Source organism: Dermacentor albipictus, chromosome 1, assembly GCF_038994185.2.
Source record: "Dermacentor albipictus isolate Rhodes 1998 colony chromosome 1, USDA_Dalb.pri_finalv2, whole genome shotgun sequence".
In the NCBI taxonomy this organism is placed as follows: Eukaryota; Metazoa; Arthropoda; class Arachnida; order Ixodida; family Ixodidae; genus Dermacentor; species Dermacentor albipictus.
The window spans coordinates 499,526,658-499,549,750 of NC_091821.1; the positions used below are offsets into that span (position 1 = coordinate 499,526,658).

The 23,093-nt window shown below is 45.5% G+C and overlaps 1 protein-coding gene across 1 annotated transcript; it reads left to right on the forward strand.

Moving 5' to 3' along the window:
• Positions 1-238: 238 nt before the first annotated feature.
• On the forward strand, positions 239-21,871 carry LOC135920348 (uncharacterized). Its single transcript, XM_070531790.1, has 9 exons — positions 239-416; positions 2,830-2,889; positions 7,100-7,174; positions 9,016-9,073; positions 13,572-13,771; positions 14,601-14,873; positions 15,590-15,806; positions 18,304-18,462; positions 21,681-21,871. The coding sequence occupies exons 1-9, from the start codon at positions 267-269 to the stop codon at positions 21,869-21,871; spliced, it is 1,383 nt and encodes a 460-aa protein (XP_070387891.1). The 5' UTR covers positions 239-266.
• Positions 21,872-23,093: the final 1,222 nt, after the last annotated feature.

Sequence of the window (23,093 nt, forward strand, 5' to 3'; positions counted from 1 at the left end):
GATAGGAAATTACTGCTCTCGATTTTTTTCTTCTACACTCTCATTTCAGAGCGTCCCATTTCCTGACATGGAGCTCTCGCGCTTTGTGTTGTTTGCGGAAATGAACACGAGTAGTTGGGGCACCAAGGAAATCAACGGCGAGCAGCGGAAACGGCCGAGATCACACACCCAGTCGCCCTCTCGAACGGGAAACGACTCGGGGTATATGAGAGCGGGCGTCTTTGAAGAGCCCCTCGTTCGCCCTGCTCTGCCCGCCTTCGCCCGTCATGTTCGACCGCCGCGTCTTCCCCGCAGTCCTCTGCGCGATCGGCTGGGCCTCGCTGTGCCGACCGGTGTGGGCGCATCACGTGGGCAAAGGCCAGCATCTGCCGGAAGTGTTCCGGTTCGCGCGGTGTCGTGCCAGCTGCCTCGACAAGGTGGGTGCACCCGGTCGGCTGCGCCGTCTTTTTTACTCGGTGTTTTGAAAGGGACACTGCACGAGGATGTCGCGTTCAACAGCTACTAAAGACAAACGTAGCTTGGGATTTTTTTTGTAAGAAACGTGTGTACAGCACCGAAAAACGCCACTCTTACAGTGGTAAGGCAGGAAAGACGCAGAAACGGAGGGAGACGCGCCCTCGATGTTGCAGCACTCGTTAACCTTAACGCATTAAGAAATCACAGTGGACTAAGTTAATCGTTTGTTATCCATAAAGATGGACCACCTGGCATTTTCAATGGGCCTGGACTGGGCAAGTTTCCAGGACTTACACAAAACCGCGACGGCGCAAATACGTAAAAAAAAAACACTAATTTAGGCATTGCGCTGACGCGAAGGCGCTGGAGTCTTGCCGCTAAATTCCAAAATGTAACTCCGACCAATTTTATTTTATCATATTAATCGACGTCTTACGGCGCAGTTGACCAAAATAGGCTTTTGAATGGATCGTTTATTACTGGGAACTGATTCAGTGTTCCTCTTTATAGTCCTCGAGACATAACACTAGCAAAGCGTGGTAAATATCACAGCCGCCAGTAATCCCACAAGCGCAGCTCTGATACGGCCATAAAAGTGGCAAACTCTAAAGGCGACATCACTGTTCCCGCGTTAATTTCTGATGACTTTTGTGATACCTCTAACGTAGTAAACTACAAGCGACATTGCATAGTTTGCCGTAAACATTACGCAGGATGCGCTTTCAGTTAGTTTCAGTCAAGGACCTGTTATTGGCATCCACAATCAACATGCAGCTTTATTTCTGTGTTAGATTTTACGCACAGCCGCCTTAACTAAACAAGCTGACAACGCTCAGGTATCGGGCCCTTATCATAAAGTACCCAAATATTTATACAAATAACTTTATGGACAGAGCGTATGCTTACATACGTATATACGTAAAATGATGATGATACTGTTTTCTGACACTGGAGAAGTTTTTCCAGTAAAATGCCTGACCACAACTCTGCATGTCTGCGCAAAGTACGCAAGCATGCAATGCCCACTTATCGAGGAGAGAAAGGGAGGAGGGCAAAATGCACAGCACCTAGGGTATGAGCGGAGGCGAAACACCTCTCATTTGAGAAGGACGCCAAGCAGCTGATCCTGTCGAAGCAGATTTCAAGTTCTTCAAATAAATCCTAGTGGTGTCAGGATGCTCGCAAAAGACTCCGCCTTGGTTGCCTTCCCTTACTTTCCAATAAACTCCAGGAAAAATATGTGGCTGTTCCATTATCGCTTCCCAAAAGTTTCCGGTCGTGCTTAAATGAGCACGACCAGCGTGGTGTAGTGATCTAGCACGGCGCCGTGTTCGATCCATGCCGGTCGGGCTCCATCGTTGCCCGCGAAGGTTGCTCTATTGTATTGGACATATTGCATGCTTTTTTAGGGTCACCCTATCGTATTAGCGCATTGAAGAGGGCGTTGTACATACGTTTATTATCTCTAACCGACTTCAGCCTATCAGAAATATGTATCAAGTACGAATGGATTAGAATAAGGCTTGCAATAATTTGGCGGATTCACAAGTGAAAATTTTGAACACGTTGTGGTGTTTACTCTTACAGCTGGGGAGAGCCGGTGGCTTTTTCCCTGACCACATCTAATAAACGAAGCATGCGTTGTTCGATAAGGAATCACGGAGGAATGGTTATTCGCTGACTGATCCGAATGATTAAATAAGTATTGATAGGTTTTATAGTAATGTGACATCGTAGTGACCGCAAAAACACTGTAGCAAACCTGTGAATGACGAAACTAACTTTTATTGGGCGAATTTGTGCCCAGAAAAGTAGGTTACAGTCCAAGCACAATGATAGCAACGGACACAGTCGGCGATCGTCGCAATCTGATCTGCGGGTCAAGCATGTCGGCTTTTTACGGGAATCATCAAAGGTTCGAGAGTAATCGCTGGTGCCCGCGGGTCTTCCAGAAAGTACTACAGAATTCGCGTCGCGCATAACATCAGATCACAGACGGTGCATCGACAACAGACAGCGGGAGGAACCACCGATAACATTCCAGAAACTTCCGATAGGTGCAGGCCCGTCTTGCGCTGAGCGTTTATGTTAGCCGGTAAATCGCGGTCACCGGATAAAAAGAAGCACACGCGTCAGTATTATATATGTATACAACTTGTATTGCCGTTTCTCCGGTAATAATTTTTCTTCTTGCATTATACATACGGTCTTACTGTCCTACATTGAAGGTGCACTGCAAACATCAGCGGGAAACTCGGACTCTATATTCGCCAGGATGTAGTCACAACAGCTTATCCCGTTCAATTTTTTTTCTTCCTCTTCCAAGTGCCACAATAGCTGATTTACTATTTTAACTACTACCTTGACTTCCAGCTTGGCCTGAAGACCGATAACGACGACATCGAATGTACCGGAGACAAGGAGTGCAACATGGTGAGCCCGATTTCTTAGCCGTTAGTGTTTGGTCATTCTGAAGTATTAAAGATATTTTGAATGCTCTCGAAGACCTCAATGTCATCAATCTTCTACGCTCTCCAAGAGATTCTGCATTCACGCTTGAGAAGAAAGTGGCTCCTAGAGTTAGAAAGTATTTTGTGCTTTCTGCTATCTTTTTGCGTGTCATAAATGTTCTTTATAGGCGCATTTTTAAATGTTTATTTCCAAATGGTGTAATGAGTATAAAATAAATACACAAAGTTGTGTTTTTTCTGCAGCCTTACTGTACTTCACCAACAATTTTTATTGCGACTCTGCCTTTGTAGAGCAGCATGGCCTCGTCAGGCACTCATATAACTTTAGCCATGTTTTCTCAAACAATTTGTACGTTGTCTTATAGAAAGAAGGAAAGAAATGAGAGCCAAGACGACAAGCAAACAGCGCGAGTTTTATCTGCACATAGTAGAGAATGAACCTTTTCATAAGAGAGAAGCCACCAACCTGCTACGAACCTCAATTGGATGTATGACAAGTGTAAGAATATTGACTGTGAGAAGCCGCAGGAGTATAAACACACAGTAAAACCCCGCAAGAAATTTCCGCGAATACCGCTGAAAGTGGCGCTGACATGTGCTCTGCATTTGATGTAATGGGAGAATGAATCTGGATAGGGTCTGCCCCAATTGGCACCTTTCACCTGTATACCGTCTCCGCGCGCACTCTTTAAATCCTTCTGGTCCACTGTATCTCTGCCCTGTATCTCGCGACTTCGCCATGTGTGCATGTCGCTGGTACTCTGAACAACGAGCTGTGTATGCCATGAATTATTGGGCACTACGCACCGCCAACGCAGCATAGCATGAACCTGCAAAATTTATTGCACTGAAAACGTGGTTATTCCGTAGGCAAAAACTTTATGATAGGGGCGCCGTCTTCTTCATTATGCAAACTTTGCTTTCGTCAAGCGCTGATGACAAGCATAACCTTGATACATAGCAGAAGATTCTCATTCAAGGATTCAGGCAAGTGCCTGATCTCTTCCAGCGCATCTTTGTAAAACTGCTGTATGCTAACGATGAGCAGACGTTGTGGCCAGCAACTTGGTTTGAAGGGTACTTCAGGCGGTAAGTATCCGGCTAACTTCTTTTGAACTCTGGCTGCTCTGTTCGAACATAGCGCCCTTTGTTCTCGTCTACCCGCCGTGGTTTCTCAGTGGCTATGGTGTTAGGCTGCTGAGCACGAGGTCGCGGGATCGAATCACGGCCGCGGCGGCCGCATTTCGATGCGGGTGAAATGCTGAAGAACCCGTGTGCTTAGATTTAGGTGCACGTTAAAGAACCCCAGGCGGTCGAAATTTCCGGAGTCCTCCACTGCGGCGTGCCTCATGATCAGAAAGTGGCTTTCGCACGTTAAACCCCATAATATTTTTGTTCTCGCCTGACTTCGTGAACATGTCAAAGTCAGTGGACTTGCCTATATAACATTCTTATGTTGTCTTCTCCTCCTTCACTTGTTGATTACCTTCTTCGCAAGTGCTCGTCTTCTTAATTGGCTGCTGCATGCAGCCGATTTGCAGTAACCTGTAGGCGAGTGAAAATAGACGCATAGGCTAGCCGAGCGGGCAAGCCTAACACTGTAAGGGGGCCTTTCGACATTGATCTCACGCTCCATTTTCAAACAGGCGTGCATTCCGGTAGAAATAATTCAACTTGTTCCATGTGTCTGTGCTATGAACGCGACGGAAACCTATAGTTAATCGTAACCGGGATTCTCTTGCGGAAACAATACCCCAGATACCTGCGGTAAGTCTAATATGGCAACACTGTGGTTTATACCAACTCATTTCAAATTAAAGATTATGTCAGCAAAAATAGCTCGCCAATGTCGGCAGACCACTGATGTAGCAGGAAATCTATGACTGCTGCGCGCTGCCACATGTCCACTTCTTCTGTTATAACGACGACATCGGCTACGATCAAATCCGCATGTCATTTTTGGCGAGGCAGAAGCTTGCAGACAGGTGTCGCTTGAAAATTAGCACATGTGTATAAAAGGTAAAAGCTTCAAGGGCACAGCGCCGCGTGTATGTCACAACTATTATTAAAATAGTTAAATTCGTTTGTTGTGGTCCGAAGAGTGAACCACGTGCAACGCGTACCTTTAGTATTCTACATGTGGCGATGCCCTAAGTTCAAGCGTAAATTTTGCGATGCATGATCACAGTACCTAAAGGCCAACGTCAACGAACTTTCACGGTGCCTAAACTGCCTCTGAAATAGTATTATACAACGTTGGATCAGTCGCGGCAAATCTGCACGGCTCGTAATTGTCTCATTTCCATGCTATTACCACTTAAACAGCACCTTATCCGAGGACTCCTGAACTTGGCCCTTAGCGAATGTGACGCGAATCCCAGAACTTCGCCCCCGAGATTTCCAGCCGCCACATCTCGGAAGCCATGTCGAAACACTACGATGGCACTCAACAATCTACAGCTTGTGCGTAATTTCCGGCGCATATTGATGGCGGCGTTTCTTCGTTTCAGTCAGTCAGTCAAGAACTTTATTGAGGTCCTAAGGGGGTTTAAGCCGTTGGAGATCGCACGCGGAGAGCTCCTTGGGCCGAAACCGTAGGCGACGCCCAAGTCGGGACGGGAACGTGGTGACGCTCCGCCAGTTCTTGGGCCCTCTGGACGGCCCTGAGTTGGAGTTTGAGGTCCGGGCTTTTGAGGACTTCTTCCCATTCGGGCTCACTGGAGAGAGGGCCCTCTGGTAACGCGGTACATTGCCAAAGCACGTGCGAGAGTGAGCAATAGATTTCTGGGCAGTCTGGGCAATTTGCCGGGATTTCTGAATTGTAGTGGCTTAGTAGGCCTCGTGACGGATACGAGTCCGTTTGCAGCATTCGAAACGCGGCCGCCTGCGCGCGCTCGAGTTTGGCATGCGGGAGCGGGTATTTTATTCTGACTTTTCGATAGTGTGAGGTGATTTCTTGGTAAGTGAGTAGCGGGTCATTAAACTGAATGTCCAGCCCCTCCGAGGCCGTGGGACCGTCGCGGCGGGCAAGTTCTCGCGCACGGTCGTGGGCAGTACGAAAAACATCGTTATTCGAGGGCTATTTTTAATGAACATGCACCTATTTCAGACGTAAAAATTTTCACTGAAGCTTGTAAATATCAAGGCTATCTCAAGCTATAGGCTGCCTGCGCAGTGCAAAGCTTTGTTGGAGTTGGTCATAGAAGCTTTGACTCGTGATCTGCTCTCTAAATATGTGAACAGACAAATAATTTTGCTAGCATCCACTGCACTCAATTTAAAAGCGCTTGCTGCAACTAGAAAAAAAGATCTTATAATCTTCTGATAGCGGAAAGCAGACTTTGATAGAGGCCATCAATGTTTAAATAAAATTACTGGAATCGGAAAATCCTTACGCATAAGCATCAAGTTTATAATTCAACATCCTTGCGAAATGAACCATATATCAATATTATGCATTACACCACATCTACTGTGTCATCTATAGCGGATATAAACTATGAATTGTACACCGCATATAAATTTGTGAAGAGTTTTGCGAAAACTCCACAAACAATTTCACATAAAGCGCAGCCTAATACATATTATTTCTTTGCGTCTAATACAAAAGTAGCAGCTTACAGAAGTGGGATAAATATTCTTGTTGCGGATTTTCGAAGGCGAACTGTATGATTTGTGCTTCAACCATTTTTCAAGTTTCTTTTCAATTTCCGTAATGTTAAATATTGTGGCTATAACTCAGAACTATGCATCTCACATTTGCTGGGAGCTAACCTTCCTACATGCAACAATTTTTATATAATTTGGTTCGGCGGTCATGTAATAAAGAGTATTTATGCGTTTGTCCTTATTTTTAACAGGTAAATCAGAGTTAGCCTCTACCTAAAGCATCTCAAGTCGGGATCTCATTATGTTTTCTGTCGTTATTTATTAAATTGAGTTCACCATGGTACGCAGTCGAAGAATATAAGGTGTCGTTTTCATACAAATGCACAATGAATCTACAGTTCTCGATCGAGTTCACAACCAAAAACACATTGAAAATAACTTCTATGCGCTTCTCGCTTTGAGCATCTATCCGCGCTAATTATATCTGTATGCGACGTCACAACGAGTGGCTCTTGCTTGTACTAGAGGCAATGTTCCCTTACTTTGCGCAATATTTTTTGCAGTGTTGGGACGTGTGCAAGTTTTTCAACAAAGACTTTGAAGTTTGGAAACACATGTGCACCGTGGAGGAATTATGTGTAAGTACTCAACTGCTAGCTATTTGCAGGTTTTCAATTAAACAAAAAAGGGCATGTCGGTGCAGACTACGTCACTTGCGAGTAGAAAACGAAAGGATTCAACACCAGTGAAGGGTGTCGTTTGGGTTTCTCACGTCTTATAAGAGACCCTAAAAAATTGCGCGCATTTGATTTCTCTTCTCGATAGCAAACTTCCCAGTGCACATTTTTTCTGCTTATGTATGAGTGACCATTTGGCTCGAGGTTGGGAGGCCACCATAAGTTATGGGAATGCTTGAAAAAGAGTTCCTTTCACAGAATTACCAGAGGATGGAAATGTGGCGCTACTCTTTGCAGGGTCATTGTGGTTTCATTTCAGGTAGCACTGAAATGTTGTCAAGCGTATAGATTTTTAAAAATTCCAATTTTTGTGGATGTGAGTATGCGTGACTGCTCCATCAAAATTTCGAAGAGGTCACTTCATATCGCGAATTTGTTAAACAAAGTGATTGTGATAACACGACCCCCTCCTCCGTCCTCCCCCCACCCCTCTGGGCTTTACTGGAGTACGTTTTCTAAACATCATGCTGGAAATTGCAAAAGAAAACAAACAAATACAGTTTAGTTAGCTATGGTATGTTATTCTGATTATACAACGCACATTTATTGCGCACAAGTAAGCTAGAGCACCGTCGTTTATTGAGTGTTTTATAGCGAAATAAAATTGATCTGTAAGTAAAAATTGTTTGTTCCGCTAAACTAATGTGCTGATCACAAAGGGTAAATGCATGGATCGCTGAAGAGTACAGAAATTTCAGCGCCAGTATGACCACGAAGAAGAAATTACGAAGCCTACTTAACACATTTGCAAGGGTTGTGGGGTTGCAGCTGCATCGGCTGTGCCTGTGTCCCGTGCATGCGTCCCGTGCATGACCCGTGCTCTGTGTTTCGAGCCTTAGTATTTCTCACTATAGAAAAGTCAACCGTTCGGTTAGTAATGCCATTAAAATGATGCATATTTTTCTTGAGATGTCGCATGTTCATAAGAACTTGCACTTAGCGAGCGAGGAAAATGACTCAATGGACTCAATTGACCGTTATTTAGAAGCATGCGGAAAACCAGACAATTAAGATAGAAAGCATCTGGCTTCATTGACTTGTGTAATTTTTGTAAACCATGTCTGTAATAGAGCTCTTTAAATCACGAACGTTGCAGAAAACGGCCGTTGGCGCAGCTTTTGCCTCCAAGCTGCTCATGAGCGCTGAAATACAAGCATAATTTATTTATCGAAGATTGTCCTCAATCATTTAGTTTCAGTTTCAGTTTGTTTATTCAGACATACATTGCCTGGGTTGAGAGGACTAAAGGCAGATGAACTCTGCCTGACTAGAGTCCCTCCACCCTTACATTTATGCGTTAGGCTGCCCTGATTTTTACCTTTCTAGCAATGTATTTCTGCGTTATCCTTTACAATTGCACAGTTGATTTTGTTCCTTCGTAAATACGAGTGGCTAACTAAAGTGTCTATGCAGCTGCTGCTGATTTATTGAGCGCCTAAACAATATTTTCGCACTACATCATCTATGGCAAATACTTGTAGACAGAAGTAAACTTGCTTACTTACTTTCACGAAACTAACGACAAATGAGAGGTTCTTCAATGAAGGCCCAATGGCTTTCCTTTATTCAAAAGAACGCCATTTATTTAGCGGATGTTCTTACTGCAACTTCTTCCCTATAGAGGATTTAGTGGTAGTGCGCGAACTATTCAACTTGTTTGCAAATTTAGAGTGGTTTTCACTTGCTTGCTCATTTGAGACTTCTGGAAGCAGTCTACCCATATTACAACCCCTTCTGTGCAGTTTCCTGGCTGCCAAGTGGCCTGCTCGTTCTGGCACAAGGCGTCCCAGAAGCCACCCGGTATGTTGCACCTTTGTCTTTTCTCAACTAAGGACTACAGATAGCTGGAACAGCCGTTACTGCTATATCAAAACGGGAACAATGAGCACACCGGGGTGTCTCAAGTTTACAGCAAACTAACACTTGGTTACGTCAAAAACTGTGCTAGTTGGTTCTGCATGATTCAAAGGGTAACCGCCCATCTTAAGATTAACGCAAAGAACTAAGAGCAAAGGCAAGCGTTTTTCTTTGCTTATGGGCTGTGGTCCTAGCCTCAAGATATGCTGTTACATCTTGAATTTTAACATTCAAACGTGTGGTACGATATCAAGGAGACATGCAAGAACTGCAGATTGCATAATATGGGGCCCTATAACGTAAATCTATTCCAATATTTTTTTATTCCAATCTCCTAACGTCAAATTTGCGTGAAAACCGACGCAAGCATCGGGCGGTCACCCGGGGGCAATCTGAACAGACCAATCAAAAGCTCTGCTCGTAGATAGGAGCTTACTTTTGTTTGCTTGAAAAACAAATAACATTGCCTACACTGCGCGGCTTGCCTTATCTAATTGGCTGACAAGAGGGGAGGAGCACGCTCAAGTGGAGAGGGATCCGATGGGGCCGAGCAACTGCACTGAATATCGATAACCGGATGAAGAGGGTGGTGCCCGGATGAAGAGGGTGGTGCCGGCGTCTGCGATTGGTCCGCTTTCCCTTACTTAGCTTGCGGTGGCTAGGGGAAACTCGCGGCGGCCTGCAACGGAAGCTTAAGAATGACGCTAAAACGGATCCTCAGCAAAGAAGAGTTGGCAGAACGAGGTCGTAAACGTGCCGAAAGTGCTCGAAAGTGTTACACGGCCACGCAAAATGTTTCATTGTACGGAAATAAACCCATGCTCCCCGGCAGGTGCGAGTAGCCAGGGCCTGAGCGATCGGTGGCCGCCATCTTTTATTACTTTCGGAACGGGGCAGCTGGTGGCTACTCAGAAGAAAATTCAGTTTTGCTGCTCATATTAATGCATCTTTAACGCGTGCGCGTCCCTTTGATGCGGTGAGTTTATGCGATATTGTGACGTCGCGTGAAAGGCAGGTGAAGTGGGTGCAGCCCGAGAACTTTTGACCAATAGCCGAGGGCTAATCGCGAAAAGACGTCGAATCAGAAATAACTATTTTTCTTTCGTTCTTTCAAGTCATGCATAATCAATGTTAGAGTCTTTGATACATTGGCGTTTCTTGATCGGGAGACGAAAGATCTCATCAAGAAACGCCAATGCATGAAAGCCTCTAACCCTACAGCTAGAATAGAACTGGCAGAACTTTGCAAGTTAATCAACAAGCGTAAGACAGCTGACATAAGTAAGTATAATATGGATAGAATTGAACATGCCCTCAGGAATGGAGGAAACCTAAAAGCAAAGAAGAAGAAACTAGGAATAGGCAAGAATCAGATGTATGCGTTAAAAGACAAAGCCGGCAGTATCATTACTAATATGGATGAGATCGTTCAAGTGGCTGAGGAGTTCTATAGAGATTTATACAGTACCAGTGGCACCGACGACGATAATGGAAGACAGAATAGTCTAGAGGAAGTTGAAATCCCATAAGTAACGCCGGAAGAAGTAAAGAAAGCCTTGGGAGATATGCAAAGGGGGAAGGCAGCTGGGGAGGATCAGGTAACAGCAGATTTGTTGAAGGATGGTGGGCAGAGTGTTCTGGAAAAACTGGCCACTCTGTATACGCAATGCCTCATGACTTCGAGCGTACCGGAATCTTGGCACAACGCTAACATAATCCTTATGTATAAAAAAAGGGACGCCAAATACTTGAAAAATTATAGACCGATCATCTTACCGTCCGTTGCCTACAAAGTATTCACTAAAGTGATTGCAAATAGAATCAGGAACACCTTAGACTTCAGTCAACTAAAGGACCAGGCAGGATTCCGTAAAGGCTACTCAACAATGGACCATATTCACACTATCAATCAGGTGATAGAGAAATGTGCGGAATATAACCAACCTTTATATATACCATTCATTGATTACGAGAAAACGTTTGATTCAGTCGAAACCTCAGCAATCATGGAGGCATTGCGGAGTGAGGGTGCAGACGAGCCGTATGTAAAAATACTGAAAGATATCTATAGCGGCCCCACAGCCAGCGTAGTCCTCCATAAAGAAAGCAACAAAATCCCAATAAAGAAAGGCGTCAGGCAGGGATATACGATCTCTCCTGTGCTATTCACAGCGTGTTTACTGGAGGCATTCAGACACGTGGATTGAGAAGAATTGGGGATAAGACTTAATGGAGAATACCTTAGCAACTTGCGATTCGCTGATGATATTGCCTTGCTTAGTAACTCAGCGGACCAATTGCAATGCATGCTCACTGACCTGGAGAGGCAAAGCCGAAGGGTGGGTCTAAAAATTTATCTGCAGAAAACTAAAGTAATAGTTAACAGTCTGGGAAGGGAACAGCAGTTTACGATAGGTAGCGAGGCACTGGAAGAGATAAGTGAATACCTCTACTTAGGACAGGTAGTGACTGCGGATCCGGGTCATGAGACTGAAATAATCATAAGAATAAGAATGGCCAGGGGTGCATTCGGCAGGCATTCTCAGATCATGAACAGCAGGTTGCCATTATCCGTGAAGAGAAAAGTATAAAACAACTGTGTCTTACCAGTACTCACGTACGGGGCAGAAACCTGGACGCTTACAAAAAGGGTTCTTCTTAAATTAAGGACGACGTAACGAGCTATGGAAAGAAGAATGATAGGTGTAACGTTAAGGGATAAGAAAAGAGCAGATTGGGTGAGGGAACAAGCGCGAGTTAATGATATCTTAGTTGAAACCAAGAAAAAGAAATGGCCATGGGCAGAACATGTAATGAGGAGGGAAGATAACAGATGGCCATTAAGGGTTACAGACTGGATTTCAAGGGAAGGGAAGCGTAGCAGGGGGCGGCAGAAAGTTAGGTGGGCGGGTGAGATTAAGAAGTTTGCAGGGACAACATGGCCACAATTAGTACATGACCGGAGTAGTTGGAGAAGTATGGGAGAGGCTTTTGCCCTGCAGTGGGCGTAACCAGGCTGATTATGATGATGATGATGATGATGATGATGATAATCAGTGTGTTCACGTCATATCAGATGGAGAGGTATCGCGGTATTTGTGACGTCACGTGACAGACAGGCGAAGTGGGAGGGGGGGAGGGTTCGAAGAAGTTTTTGACCAATCGCGGAAGGCTGAATGCAGAATTGCAATATAAAGTTTGGGATAGTCACGTTATAGTGCCCATGTTCAATCACAAGTAAACGTACACAGCGATGTTCAACCACATTATTCAACCACAATTCAGTGAACGTTCTATGTGGAATAATTAAGAAAGGGAGGTAACGGATGCGACACATGGTAATATTTGAAAGACACTTCATTGGCCAAGACAAAGGTGAGTTGGATCAAGAGGCGATGACTTTTCCTTCAGAACTTCAGCATGGGATGATTTCTGCAACTATAGCTGCATCATCTAGGCAAAATATATGCGCTACTGAGAAACTTCGTGAATCTCCTTGAACACACAGTAAGGTTCATTAAACAGTTGCCGCATTCCGAGTATTTGAGGAAATCGCCGTCGCCGTCTTTCGTACGACACAATTTCTCGGGATACAACAGTAGGCACAGCGTCACCACCTAATGTCTACTAATAACGGAGGGTCATTCTATAGTTCAAAAACAAAAAAATGTCGCAAACAATAATGAGCCACAGGCACGGTTGTTCTTACGTATTAGCATGATGCTTCAAAAAAGAGTACCTAGAAGTGTTGGAATCGATGTTACGGGAAGCATTTTGTAGGTAGACGGCTATCCAGCATTGTTCAGGCTTCCGCAGAATATTGCCAGCTGGAGTAGCGTCAGGCGAGCATTTGGGTGCGGGAAGAGAGTGTGTGGTGACGGCATCTGAAGACGCTGATGACAAACGTATGACGGCGACGTCATGCTTTTTACTCAGGCTGTTCGACTGGAGTTTAGGACATGGCGATCGCTGGATTCTAACAGCTACTGGTGGGGTATAAGAGAGGGAAACACCGATTATAACTTCATCTTCGAGTAAGTTCTGTACACTCGCATGTACTTACGTCATGTGGTGTCTGTCAAAACGACAGGGGCATTTGTGATTTGGCGAAAAAACGCGAAAACCAATTTGACCTGGCCCAATCATGAAAGCGGTACAATGGCGCACACCTTCTGCGTGGCGGTGCCTGCTAGGAGCACGCGTCTCAATCCAGTTCAATCTGTTGCAATGCCAATTCACTGCCGCTTGAAGAGCTCGTTAGGAATCGCATCTACAGAAACCTTTCTAATCTAAATTAGTCTGTATACTGACAGCGATAGAAATTATGCTTTTTAGAATAAGTGAACAAAGCCCAGCTTCGTTTTCGCGAGAGCATACGTTTGGGTCTCAAACTCCAGTTTGGTAAAGGTTTGGTTCGTTGTGCCTTGGGCCGCCTTTGCAGGCAGCGCAGTGACCAGCCACTCTGAGTACCGGGCCGTGTTCTCCGAGCCTCCGCGGCTGGAGGCGCATGGCGCACACGATGTGCGTGTCACGTGGTCCCGGCCTCTCGGTGCCCAGGACGACCTTATTGAGCGCGGGCTGGTCTACGTGCTCTTTCTCAGAGGGCTCGTCGACGATCAACGCTGGGAGGACGCCGGACAGGTACTGCACCTACGCACTACAGATTCGCCCTTCCTCCTGACGCACGTTTCTAAATAGTTTGTGTAATTACTTTCCCTATGAATTACGTAATTGTTCTTCCACCTTTTGTGGCTTACGAAGACCCTTTTTCACGGTAGGAGAGGCACTCAAAAAACGTAATTAACTCAGTCAGCCTAACGTAATGTTCCTCTTTGGTGTCTCTTTAAAGTGTTTTGTATTTACAAGACTTTTCGGCTTTATTAGAGTGGCGATCAGAAGATCATCTTTCTGCAAAAAATTGAGTGACATACGGAGCCTGTGCGTAAGCGTTGTGCCTGTTACTCTCTGGGCATTAATTCATACGAAAGGAACCACGGAAGACAGAATGTTGACAAATACCGGCCGCATTTGTTTGATCTAGTAGATTCATGAGAAGCGCCAAATAAAGGCGAGGACATTAGCAAATATAAAATTCTCACACGAGCGCCAACTGCCAATCAACTGTTCGTTCTTTTCTATAAGACGGCAGTTATATATCTTGCAGCAAAACTTCCTTATTGGTAAGCTGTGTTGCCAAGTGGCAAGTTTTCGTCTGAGGAATATAGAGAGAGTACTCTGAGCTCTTCTTTGCCTGAAACGGTATTTCAGTATTAAAAAAAGCGGTTATATCACATAAGGCTACACCAAAGAGGCTACACCTGTAGTAAAGAAGGTTATATGACATTTAGTTATATATCTGCGACGTTGGCAGCGATGCTTCACTGCACACATCGGTCATAATGGTGCTGTGACTGACCACTTCAGCCATTTAGCCGATTTACAGCGCCATGTTTCGCGTCCGAAAACGCAGACACAGTACCACAACGCTACCCTGAGCCGCAGCCAACTGAAGGATTCCTCGGAGCTCGAGATCATCGCACTGTCGGCGTACGGCGTCTTTGCTCACACTCGAGTGTCCCTGGACCTGGAGTCGGCAGCCTTCGACTCGATGCAGGCGGACGCCTCCGCCTCCTCCGGCCTTCGCTGCTCCGAAAGTGGAGGAGCTGAGGCACTCCAGCGGACCCCGGGTCGAAGTAGACATCGTCTGGGACATCAATCTGTCGCCGGAGGCCAAGGAAGTCAAGTATGAGGTGCGACCTGACTCCCACTACATTCAATTTCGGAATGTAGAATTTCTTCGCGGTCCTTCTCACATAAAAGTACGGTCTATGGCTGGGCAGAGAGAGATGGGCGCCATGTCATCTCGTGCCGAGGAGCAGGATGAAAGAAAGGGAGAAGTCAGGGATGTTAACGAGAAATCCGTCTCGTTGGTTACCCTACACTGGGTGACGGGAAAGGCTGAATAGAAAGATTAAATGCCGCGCAAGACGTCTGTAACGGACAAAAGGGGACGCTGGGAGGGTCACTTGATTGCTAATGATAGGCATGTTGTAGCACTTTATTCTGTGGGGCCACTTACAGAGCCTTTAAGTAACGGAAAGCTAGTGAACATTTTGGGCATGCGGAGTTGCACGCGTAAAAGCATTTATGCGCCGCCGTGCAATACGAGACGCCTGTCTCATAAAGGTAACTGGTTGCCGTGATGAAAGCTCTGCTTTTAAACGCCAGCTTTTGTTACTTCTTGATGACAAATAAAGAAAGCGCAAATGCATACATTCGCTTTAAAAGACCGCCTTAAAAACGAACTTTCGTTTATCGATTGCTAGGAATATCTTGCCGACTCGTTTCAGTGGTAGTACTGATGTTTTGCAAAACACTGTCGCAGAATTCTGCTTTACGCCGTTTCCCCAGTGCTAGTCATAAGTTATTTAAAAGTGAACTGTTACGCGGCCCCGGCAGGTCATGTGGAAGGTCCTTGACACGGCAGTAGACGTGACGGGCCGCTTGTACACGTCGCGGCCGTCAGCCACGCTGCCGCTGTGGGGGGGAACCTCGTACTCGATCTTCGTCCGACGCCTCTCTCCCGTCACGGGTGAGCCCGACGCTGAAACGCTCTCTCGATTCCTTGACACGCCCGTCGTCGAGCCAGAGCCGAGCACAGAAGAATCCGCCTCAAGTAAGCTTATTCGCCTATTATAGTGTGTTAGCATTCTTACTGTACTCGGACTTTCCGGGGTCTGTCTGTCTGTCTGTCTGTCTGTCTGTCTGTCTGTCTGTCTGTCTGTCTGTCTGTCTGTCTGTCTGTCTGTCTGTCTGTCTGTCTGTCTGTCTGTCTGTCTGTCTGTCTGTCTGTCTGTCTGTCTGTCTGTCTGTCTGTCTGTCTGTCTGTCTGTCTGTCTGTCTGTCTGTCTGTCTGTCTGTCTGTCTGTCTGTCTGTCTGTCTGTCTGTCTGTCTGTCTGTCTGTCTGTCTGTCTGTCTGTCTGTCTGTCTGTCTGTCTGTCTGTCTGTCTGTCTGTCTGTCTGTCTGTCTGTCTGTCTGTCTGTCTGTCTGTCTGTCTGTCTGTCTGTCTGTCTGTCTGTCTGTCTGTCTGTCTGTCTGTCTGTCTGTCTGTCTGTCTGTCTGTCTGTCTGTCTGTCTGTCTGTCTGTCTGTCTGTCTGTCTGTCTGTCTGTCTGTCTGTCTGTCTGTCTGTCTGTCTGTCTGTCTGTCTGTCTGTCTGTCTGTCTGTCTGTCTGTCTGTCTGTCTGTCTGTCTGTCTGTCTGTCTGTCTGTCTGTCTGTCTGTCTGTCTGTCTGTCTGTCTGTCTGTCTGTCTGTCTGTCTGTCTGTCTGTCTGTCTGTCTGTCTGTCTGTCTGTCTGTCTGTCTGTCTGTCTGTCTGTCTGTCTGTCTGTCTGTCTGTCTGTCTGTCTGTCTGTCTGTCTGTCTGTCTGTCTGTCTGTCTGTCTGTCTGTCTGTCTGTCTTTGTTTGCATCTAACCGTTTTCCTGCCAAACTGGTCTTGTCAAATGGTTACAGTATTGGGCTTCTGTGCTGAGGTAACATGGTTCAAAGCTAACCGTCGGACCTACTTGAGACACAGAGTATGTGGCAACGTGTAGTAAAGTGCCGATCTTCAACGAATCTCTTTCCCGCCGACATGGTACCTTACAAAAGTACCATGCATTTTAAATGTTTCAGTGCTCAAGATATGAATGTGCCCCCGATCAGCTGCGAGAATAAAGCAGGATTATAACCTTGTACAGTGGCAAAATGCGATAAGGAGGCTTGGTATGGAAAACGTCCTCCAATATGCCCGTGCATAAATGGCCACATTAGTTGCATTCTGTAGTAATCTCAACAGTGCCCGTAAACAGCCCACTCAATGCTACTGCTAAAATATTCCGCCTTTTCTTCAGGCTTCTTCTTCTAAAGGCAAAACGATCTCATTTGTCATCGCAAGCCTAATAATTAATTTCGCACATTTGAAATTTCACTTCAACCAATGCCAGCCAGCTCTTTAGTTGATCTGAATTATAGCAGTGTCACAAATAGCAACATGCGCGCTGTCTGCGCGATTGCGCTCGCTCAGCACAGAAAATCGTGCAACCACTGTTTTTTTATTTTTCTCATACGTACACCTCTTACACACTTTCGTAATCATTTCTAGCCCTTATTTAATTGATTCGTTCATTTCTTTCTTCGTGCCTGGTTTTATTTTATGCTAGAAGCTGGTTATGGAAACATGTCCTACTCACGTATTGTTCACCGCTTCTACCGGAGCTAACCAGCTGTTGGCCCACTTACCCCAGCTTCCACTGGAATTCTCTGGAAATCAAAATAGCATTGACAAAGATTGAAGTAGCGAAAAAAATATTGTTTGAACGTCAAAGACGTCGGCAAAATCATTTATGTGTACGCATACCCTGTTCGATTGTTGTATTCATATAGGACGTTGTGGCCAAGTACTGCACCAGGGTGGCCTGTCCTGCTCTGGTGAGGGAAGGGAGTGCGTTACCGGTTCTGGTCGCCGGGATCAGGCCGCACTCCAGGCCTGTTTATGCAATTTTATCAACAGGAGGATTTTTTTTTTTTTAGTCTGGTGGAAGATTGCGCGACAACAGGATTTGAACCACGGTCCTCCTGCATGCGAGGCGGATGCTCTACCTCTACACCACGGCTGCACGACGACGCGACGTGCTATGGAAAGAAGAATGATGGGTGTAACGTTAAGGGATAAGAAAAAAATAGATTTTGTGAGGGAACAAACGCGAGGTAGTGACATCTTAGTTGAAATCAAGAAAAAGAAATGGGCATGGGCAGGACATGTAATGAGGAGGGAAGATAACCGATGGTCATTAAAGGTTACGGACTAGATTCCAAGGGAAGGGAAGCGTAGCAGGGGGAGGCAGAAAGTTAAGTGGGTGGATGAGATTAAGAAGTTTGCAGGGACGGCATGGCCACAATGAGTACATGACCGAGGTAGTTGGAGAAGTATGGGAGAGGCCTTTGCCCTGCAGTGGGCGTAACCAGGCTGATGATGATGATTATGATGAAGATGATGATGATGATGATACCCTGTTTGGATATTTCACGTCGTCATGAAAACGGTTATCAGCCATGTGGCTCTTGAAGTCGCGTGACGCGATTTAGTCAAGTTTCCCTGTTTTTCATATTGTTTATGTTTCATTTTCAGCAGCAAGCTGCGTGCGCATCGAGATGGTGGCGGCCTGCGCCGTCTTTTCCATGGGTGCCATTTTCGTCTGCGTCGTAGTGCTGGCACTGGTTGCCGTGCGAAAATCCATCAGGCCCGGAGGGGAAGCCGCAGCCACCAAGTCCACGTCCACTAAAAAATGTGAGTGACCACCTCGGGCAGAGGCGCAAAACACGCGGTGTGTTCGCATTCCCGGCAGCTTTGAAGCCTGTGTGTTTTTTTTTTTTTTTGACGACCCTGGTGTCCGCTTCGCGCTAAACTATTTTGCCTTGTCTCAGCACTGTGACGCCACGTCGTGTCGGCAAAACGAAAAGAAATATACCACTAATGTAGTTGAGACATTGCTACTTCGCGTGCGGATCTCACTAAACTCGCTGTGGCCTATACTATACTTAAATACACAGGGAATAGCAATCGCATTTTATTACGCGAAGGTCTGATGCACGCGAACTTTTGGCCAAGTTTTCCAAGCAGGTTGGTCAGGCGCAATCTGGCTTGGACATCAAGGTAGTCTGCATCTCATTTGACTTATTTTTTTTTTTCTACACGAAGTGGTCGTTTGTGCCAGCTCTTTTACACGTAAAACGCCGCTAAAGGTGGCCGCCTTCCTTTGCCTTCTACGGAAAGGATCGGAACACACGCGCCAACATTCGGTGGACCCGCGCCAGGCATTTCACAAATGTCTCAAAGGATTTCTTTTTATAGCCATGGCGTAATGTTACGCAAATACATTATAGCCAAGAATTCAGAGTTTTCAGAGATGAAAGTTTACCGGCTTATGAACTTCTGTAAGCAGTATGAAGGCGAATAAGAGCCCTTTCTTTTGCACCATTTAAATTTACCGCCCCAAATACGGGCAATTTCATACTACGTTCATTTACTGATACTTCCTTTCATACTTGCAGCAGAAACGAAGGTGAAGCTTCAGTAAGCTTCGTGTAGCCGAAGATGGGCATCTGTTCTATCTATATTATCCGACAGAATTGGTGTTCGACGTTGGTTCACACCTTGACCTGATTAAGTCAGAAGTGCACATATTTGTTAACTATGTCGTGTTATCCGTGCAAAAATGGGACAGTGTGTCATAATTGCGTTTCTTTTGTTAGTCTTCTTCAAAGTTGGCGATCATATATTTCGGCAGGCGAGTCCGTCAGCGCCACAAAGGATTTATTCAATGTTTTTTAGACAATGAGTCTTTCGAATGACTGCCGCCTTTTAAACTGAAGGGCACACACAGCATCATGACTGACGCATCGAATGCTTTAATAGAACACACTGTAAAAGAAATAACAAATAAACGTGTCGCATTTCCCCAAGGATTTGGCGGTCGCACAGCAAACCTCCCAGACTCGACCAGCGCTTAGCTCGGTGCAGTGCAGGCTATTTCGTCGAAGCATTTCAAAGAGGCAGGTGAGGCACAAGAGCGGCGTGCATTTTTTTACCAACGCATGCATTCTAGGCATTAATAGTGGGTTTTCAGGTAGTGATTTTCTTTCTGCCGGCTGGTCTGTCCTGAGAAAATGCCTCGGTGTGAAGCGCACGCGTAAATAAATTTCAGTTGATGTGGTCATCGTTACATTCTGTTCCCGCTAAAAAGGAAGAGTGTCATAGTTCATCAGTTTAGTTTTTTCTGTCTCGTAACTTGACAATTTTTTACACAGCGCATTTGAATACTTCAGAGCGAGCTTTATTTCTGGGCCAACTCGGATGCCGCTTATTCAAATACATGTAAAACGTAGAAATGCTTTTTTGAGTAAACCACTGGACCGATGTGAATAACATTTGTTAAATTTGAGAGAAAACCTTCAATAATTAGGGGAAAATGAGACATCCGCCAAAACCAGAAAAGCGAAAGAAAAATTTGTCCTGGTCGAGGACGAATTTTTCTTCAACTGCGAGGCTTTTCTTTCGAGGAACCCATATGGGTTTCCTACGTAGCACTCAGTTATGTTTGGGTGGATGTCTCATTTTCCCTTTAATAATTACTTCTGTCCACCTTGCGGGTTGCCACAGAACTTTAGGTTGAAATTCTAATTGATGTATGATGCACGGTATTGACATACAGCTGGAATTTCTTTTGAAGATCCCCGAAAATTGGTAAGTATATGTAATAAAAGCGTGTAGTATACAAATCCGTAACTCTGCGTTCAAAAGAGATACGGAAATTCTGTTAACTTTGTATATTTGAGCATCTCAAGCGCAGAAATCCCTTATATCATTTTACACTCCAACTAAAATTGTTATAATCTTTACGAGAGTATTGCAAAACTCGTACTCAAAAATCAGGGGGACATTTGAGAGTGGTGTATAACACATCAGTTGTATCCCCTTTAGCTTTATTATTAGGCGCAGTTTCAAGAGTTCTGATCACCCTTTTGACCACTTAGTAACAACACTAAACATGATACTGAAGTTTTCTAAATTATTAAATATTTAAGAATTTCTCTAAACAACGAACTGCAAAAAGTAAGAAACCTGTTTCCTAGAATCACTATATTTTGACACTTTTTTAATGCAGCAACCGTCATGTAAATCGGTCCGATGTTATCTCGGAAAAATAATGTGCGCTTCCTCATGTATTTAGACAGGAGCTCTTGAGCCATAGCTTCCTCTTAAGTTAAAATAAATTATTCGAAAAAATGACGCTTTGTCCGAAGGCGAGTACAGAAAGAACAAGGAAACGGAGATCGGTCAACTGCCTGTCCCGATTTGGTCAGTAGCCCTCCATAGGAGATTGCTAGAAACAAATGTACACGTAGTATACGGTTTGTGGAGTCTCCAATCTGCATTAGGCAAGAAGGCCGAATGCAGGTTTCGTATGAAGACAGCCATGGCACCGGCGATATGAGTGGCGCTTCGGCTCGTGTAACTGATATTTCCACACGGGGTTGTGGGCTTCTGGATGCACGTTCTGTGCACAGTGCGCCACCCGTCTTCATTAATGTTTTTTATGCTTGCAAAACTGTCCTTGGCCATTCGCACGTAGTTCTAAGGCTGGTACCGTAACCAGGTCGTTGAAGTATGTTTTCTTGGACCGTTAATGAAAAATCACCTGCCGAGCAGGTGCTTCAGTTTATAAAGATCCCAGTGACTTCTTTGTTTCCTTTCCGTCTCACATATTTCAACTAGCATGTGAAAGTCCCGCTATATTAGTTATTCATAGAATATAACGCAAAAAATGTCATTCGCCATGATTCGCTCGAATCGTGAAGACATAGATTAGCTGCCTTTAGCCTTCACAGTGTGCCATAAGCATTCCTGCATTGCGTCGAAAACTGTAATGCACTCGTGTACTGGTCTGTGCGAAGGAATCGCGAAAGCTCTGATGCGATGTCCTCCGGTGCGTCTCGCTCGCCCAGGTGGCTCCGAGCGTCGCAGCAGCAGGCGGAGCTCCCAGCTGTGCAGCGGCGCCAAGGCCCTGCTGGGCGCCCATTCCGGAAGCAGCCCTGCGAGCCCCGTGGGCGAGTCGTGCGAGGACTTGCTGGCTGAAGCGCAACTCGAGGGCGGCGGCACCAAGCAGTGCTTCGTCTACGACAACCAGTTGGCCTAACAAGGGGCTCCATGTCGAGTGCAGCTCGCCAGCACACCGAAGGAACTAAAAAGAAAAAACCGCGAGCCATAACCGACAGTGAATTGCTGCTCTTCAGACATTTCCCAGAAGATGCGGTCCTCTTCCAGACCACCCTAAGTGCCAAAATAACATTTCTCGTGGGAAGGCGGTTCTCTTCTGCACCACTGACGACGGCATACCGTTTTTCGTTGCCGAAGAGCTCCGCTTGCAAACTCGTGGGTGACGTGTTCTAGAGATTGAGTACGCCGTCTCCAGTTAGAAGGGCGTAGACGCTCTGGTGGGCGTAATGCTCTGCTTTGGCTATTTCTTATGCGGTGCATGAGTGCTTCTGCACTTGAACATTAGACAGCTAAGTTGAATGGTTTGAAGAAGTTGATTTGAAGTAGTTCAAGTCTCGCTTTATAGGACTGTACACATATCCTGGATCTGAGCAGCTCATGCTGAGAAAGTGCATCAACTACACGCATGTCATAAACAGGTCCCAACGCAAAGACTGTTGCGTCGCCTACATTGGCGAATTCAAAAGCCTTCAAACGAGTCTAAGGCAGACTCGGTATCACGCAGCCAATGGGAATTCAGGTTTTAACGCAGAATGGCTATCTCACCCGAAAACGAAGACGTGCCAATGTGTGCCCATTCGGACAGTAGAAGTGATAAATAGGCCGAGTAGCAAATTGCCTTGCATTTGCGCGCGCACGCACGCACACCCATAAAGCGCGTCTAAGGAAACACCATTCTCTGTAAACAAAGTACCGGTGTTGTCCAAAGTGCGTGAAGTGTTGGTATGTCTCGTTCCATTGTCGCGTGTATTGCACCGTTCTAGCGCTCCAACTAGCTTCTCGCGCATTCTAATGTTTCATCTTCATTTCTTCGTAGTTTCTCGTTTTGCATGTCCTATTTATTTGTCATGTTATTAATCAGACATTAAAAGGGAGGTTTTATTTATTTGTCAACGGTTTATTTCTTGGCCATTTGTTTAGTGGCTATGGTTTCGGATGTATATCTCTGAATTCTTTGTGTCACCTTTATTATATAGAAACCTAGAGTTAAAATGCACAGAGTGCTTAAGGAGATTATCGATATCGTTCGAGAGGATGTTTCCAATTTAAACTTCCAGATCATCGCTCACCCACACACACAAAGTACCACTGCGTTTCCGAGTTCTCTGCAGATTATCAGCGCTCTTTGTCAAATGCATCGT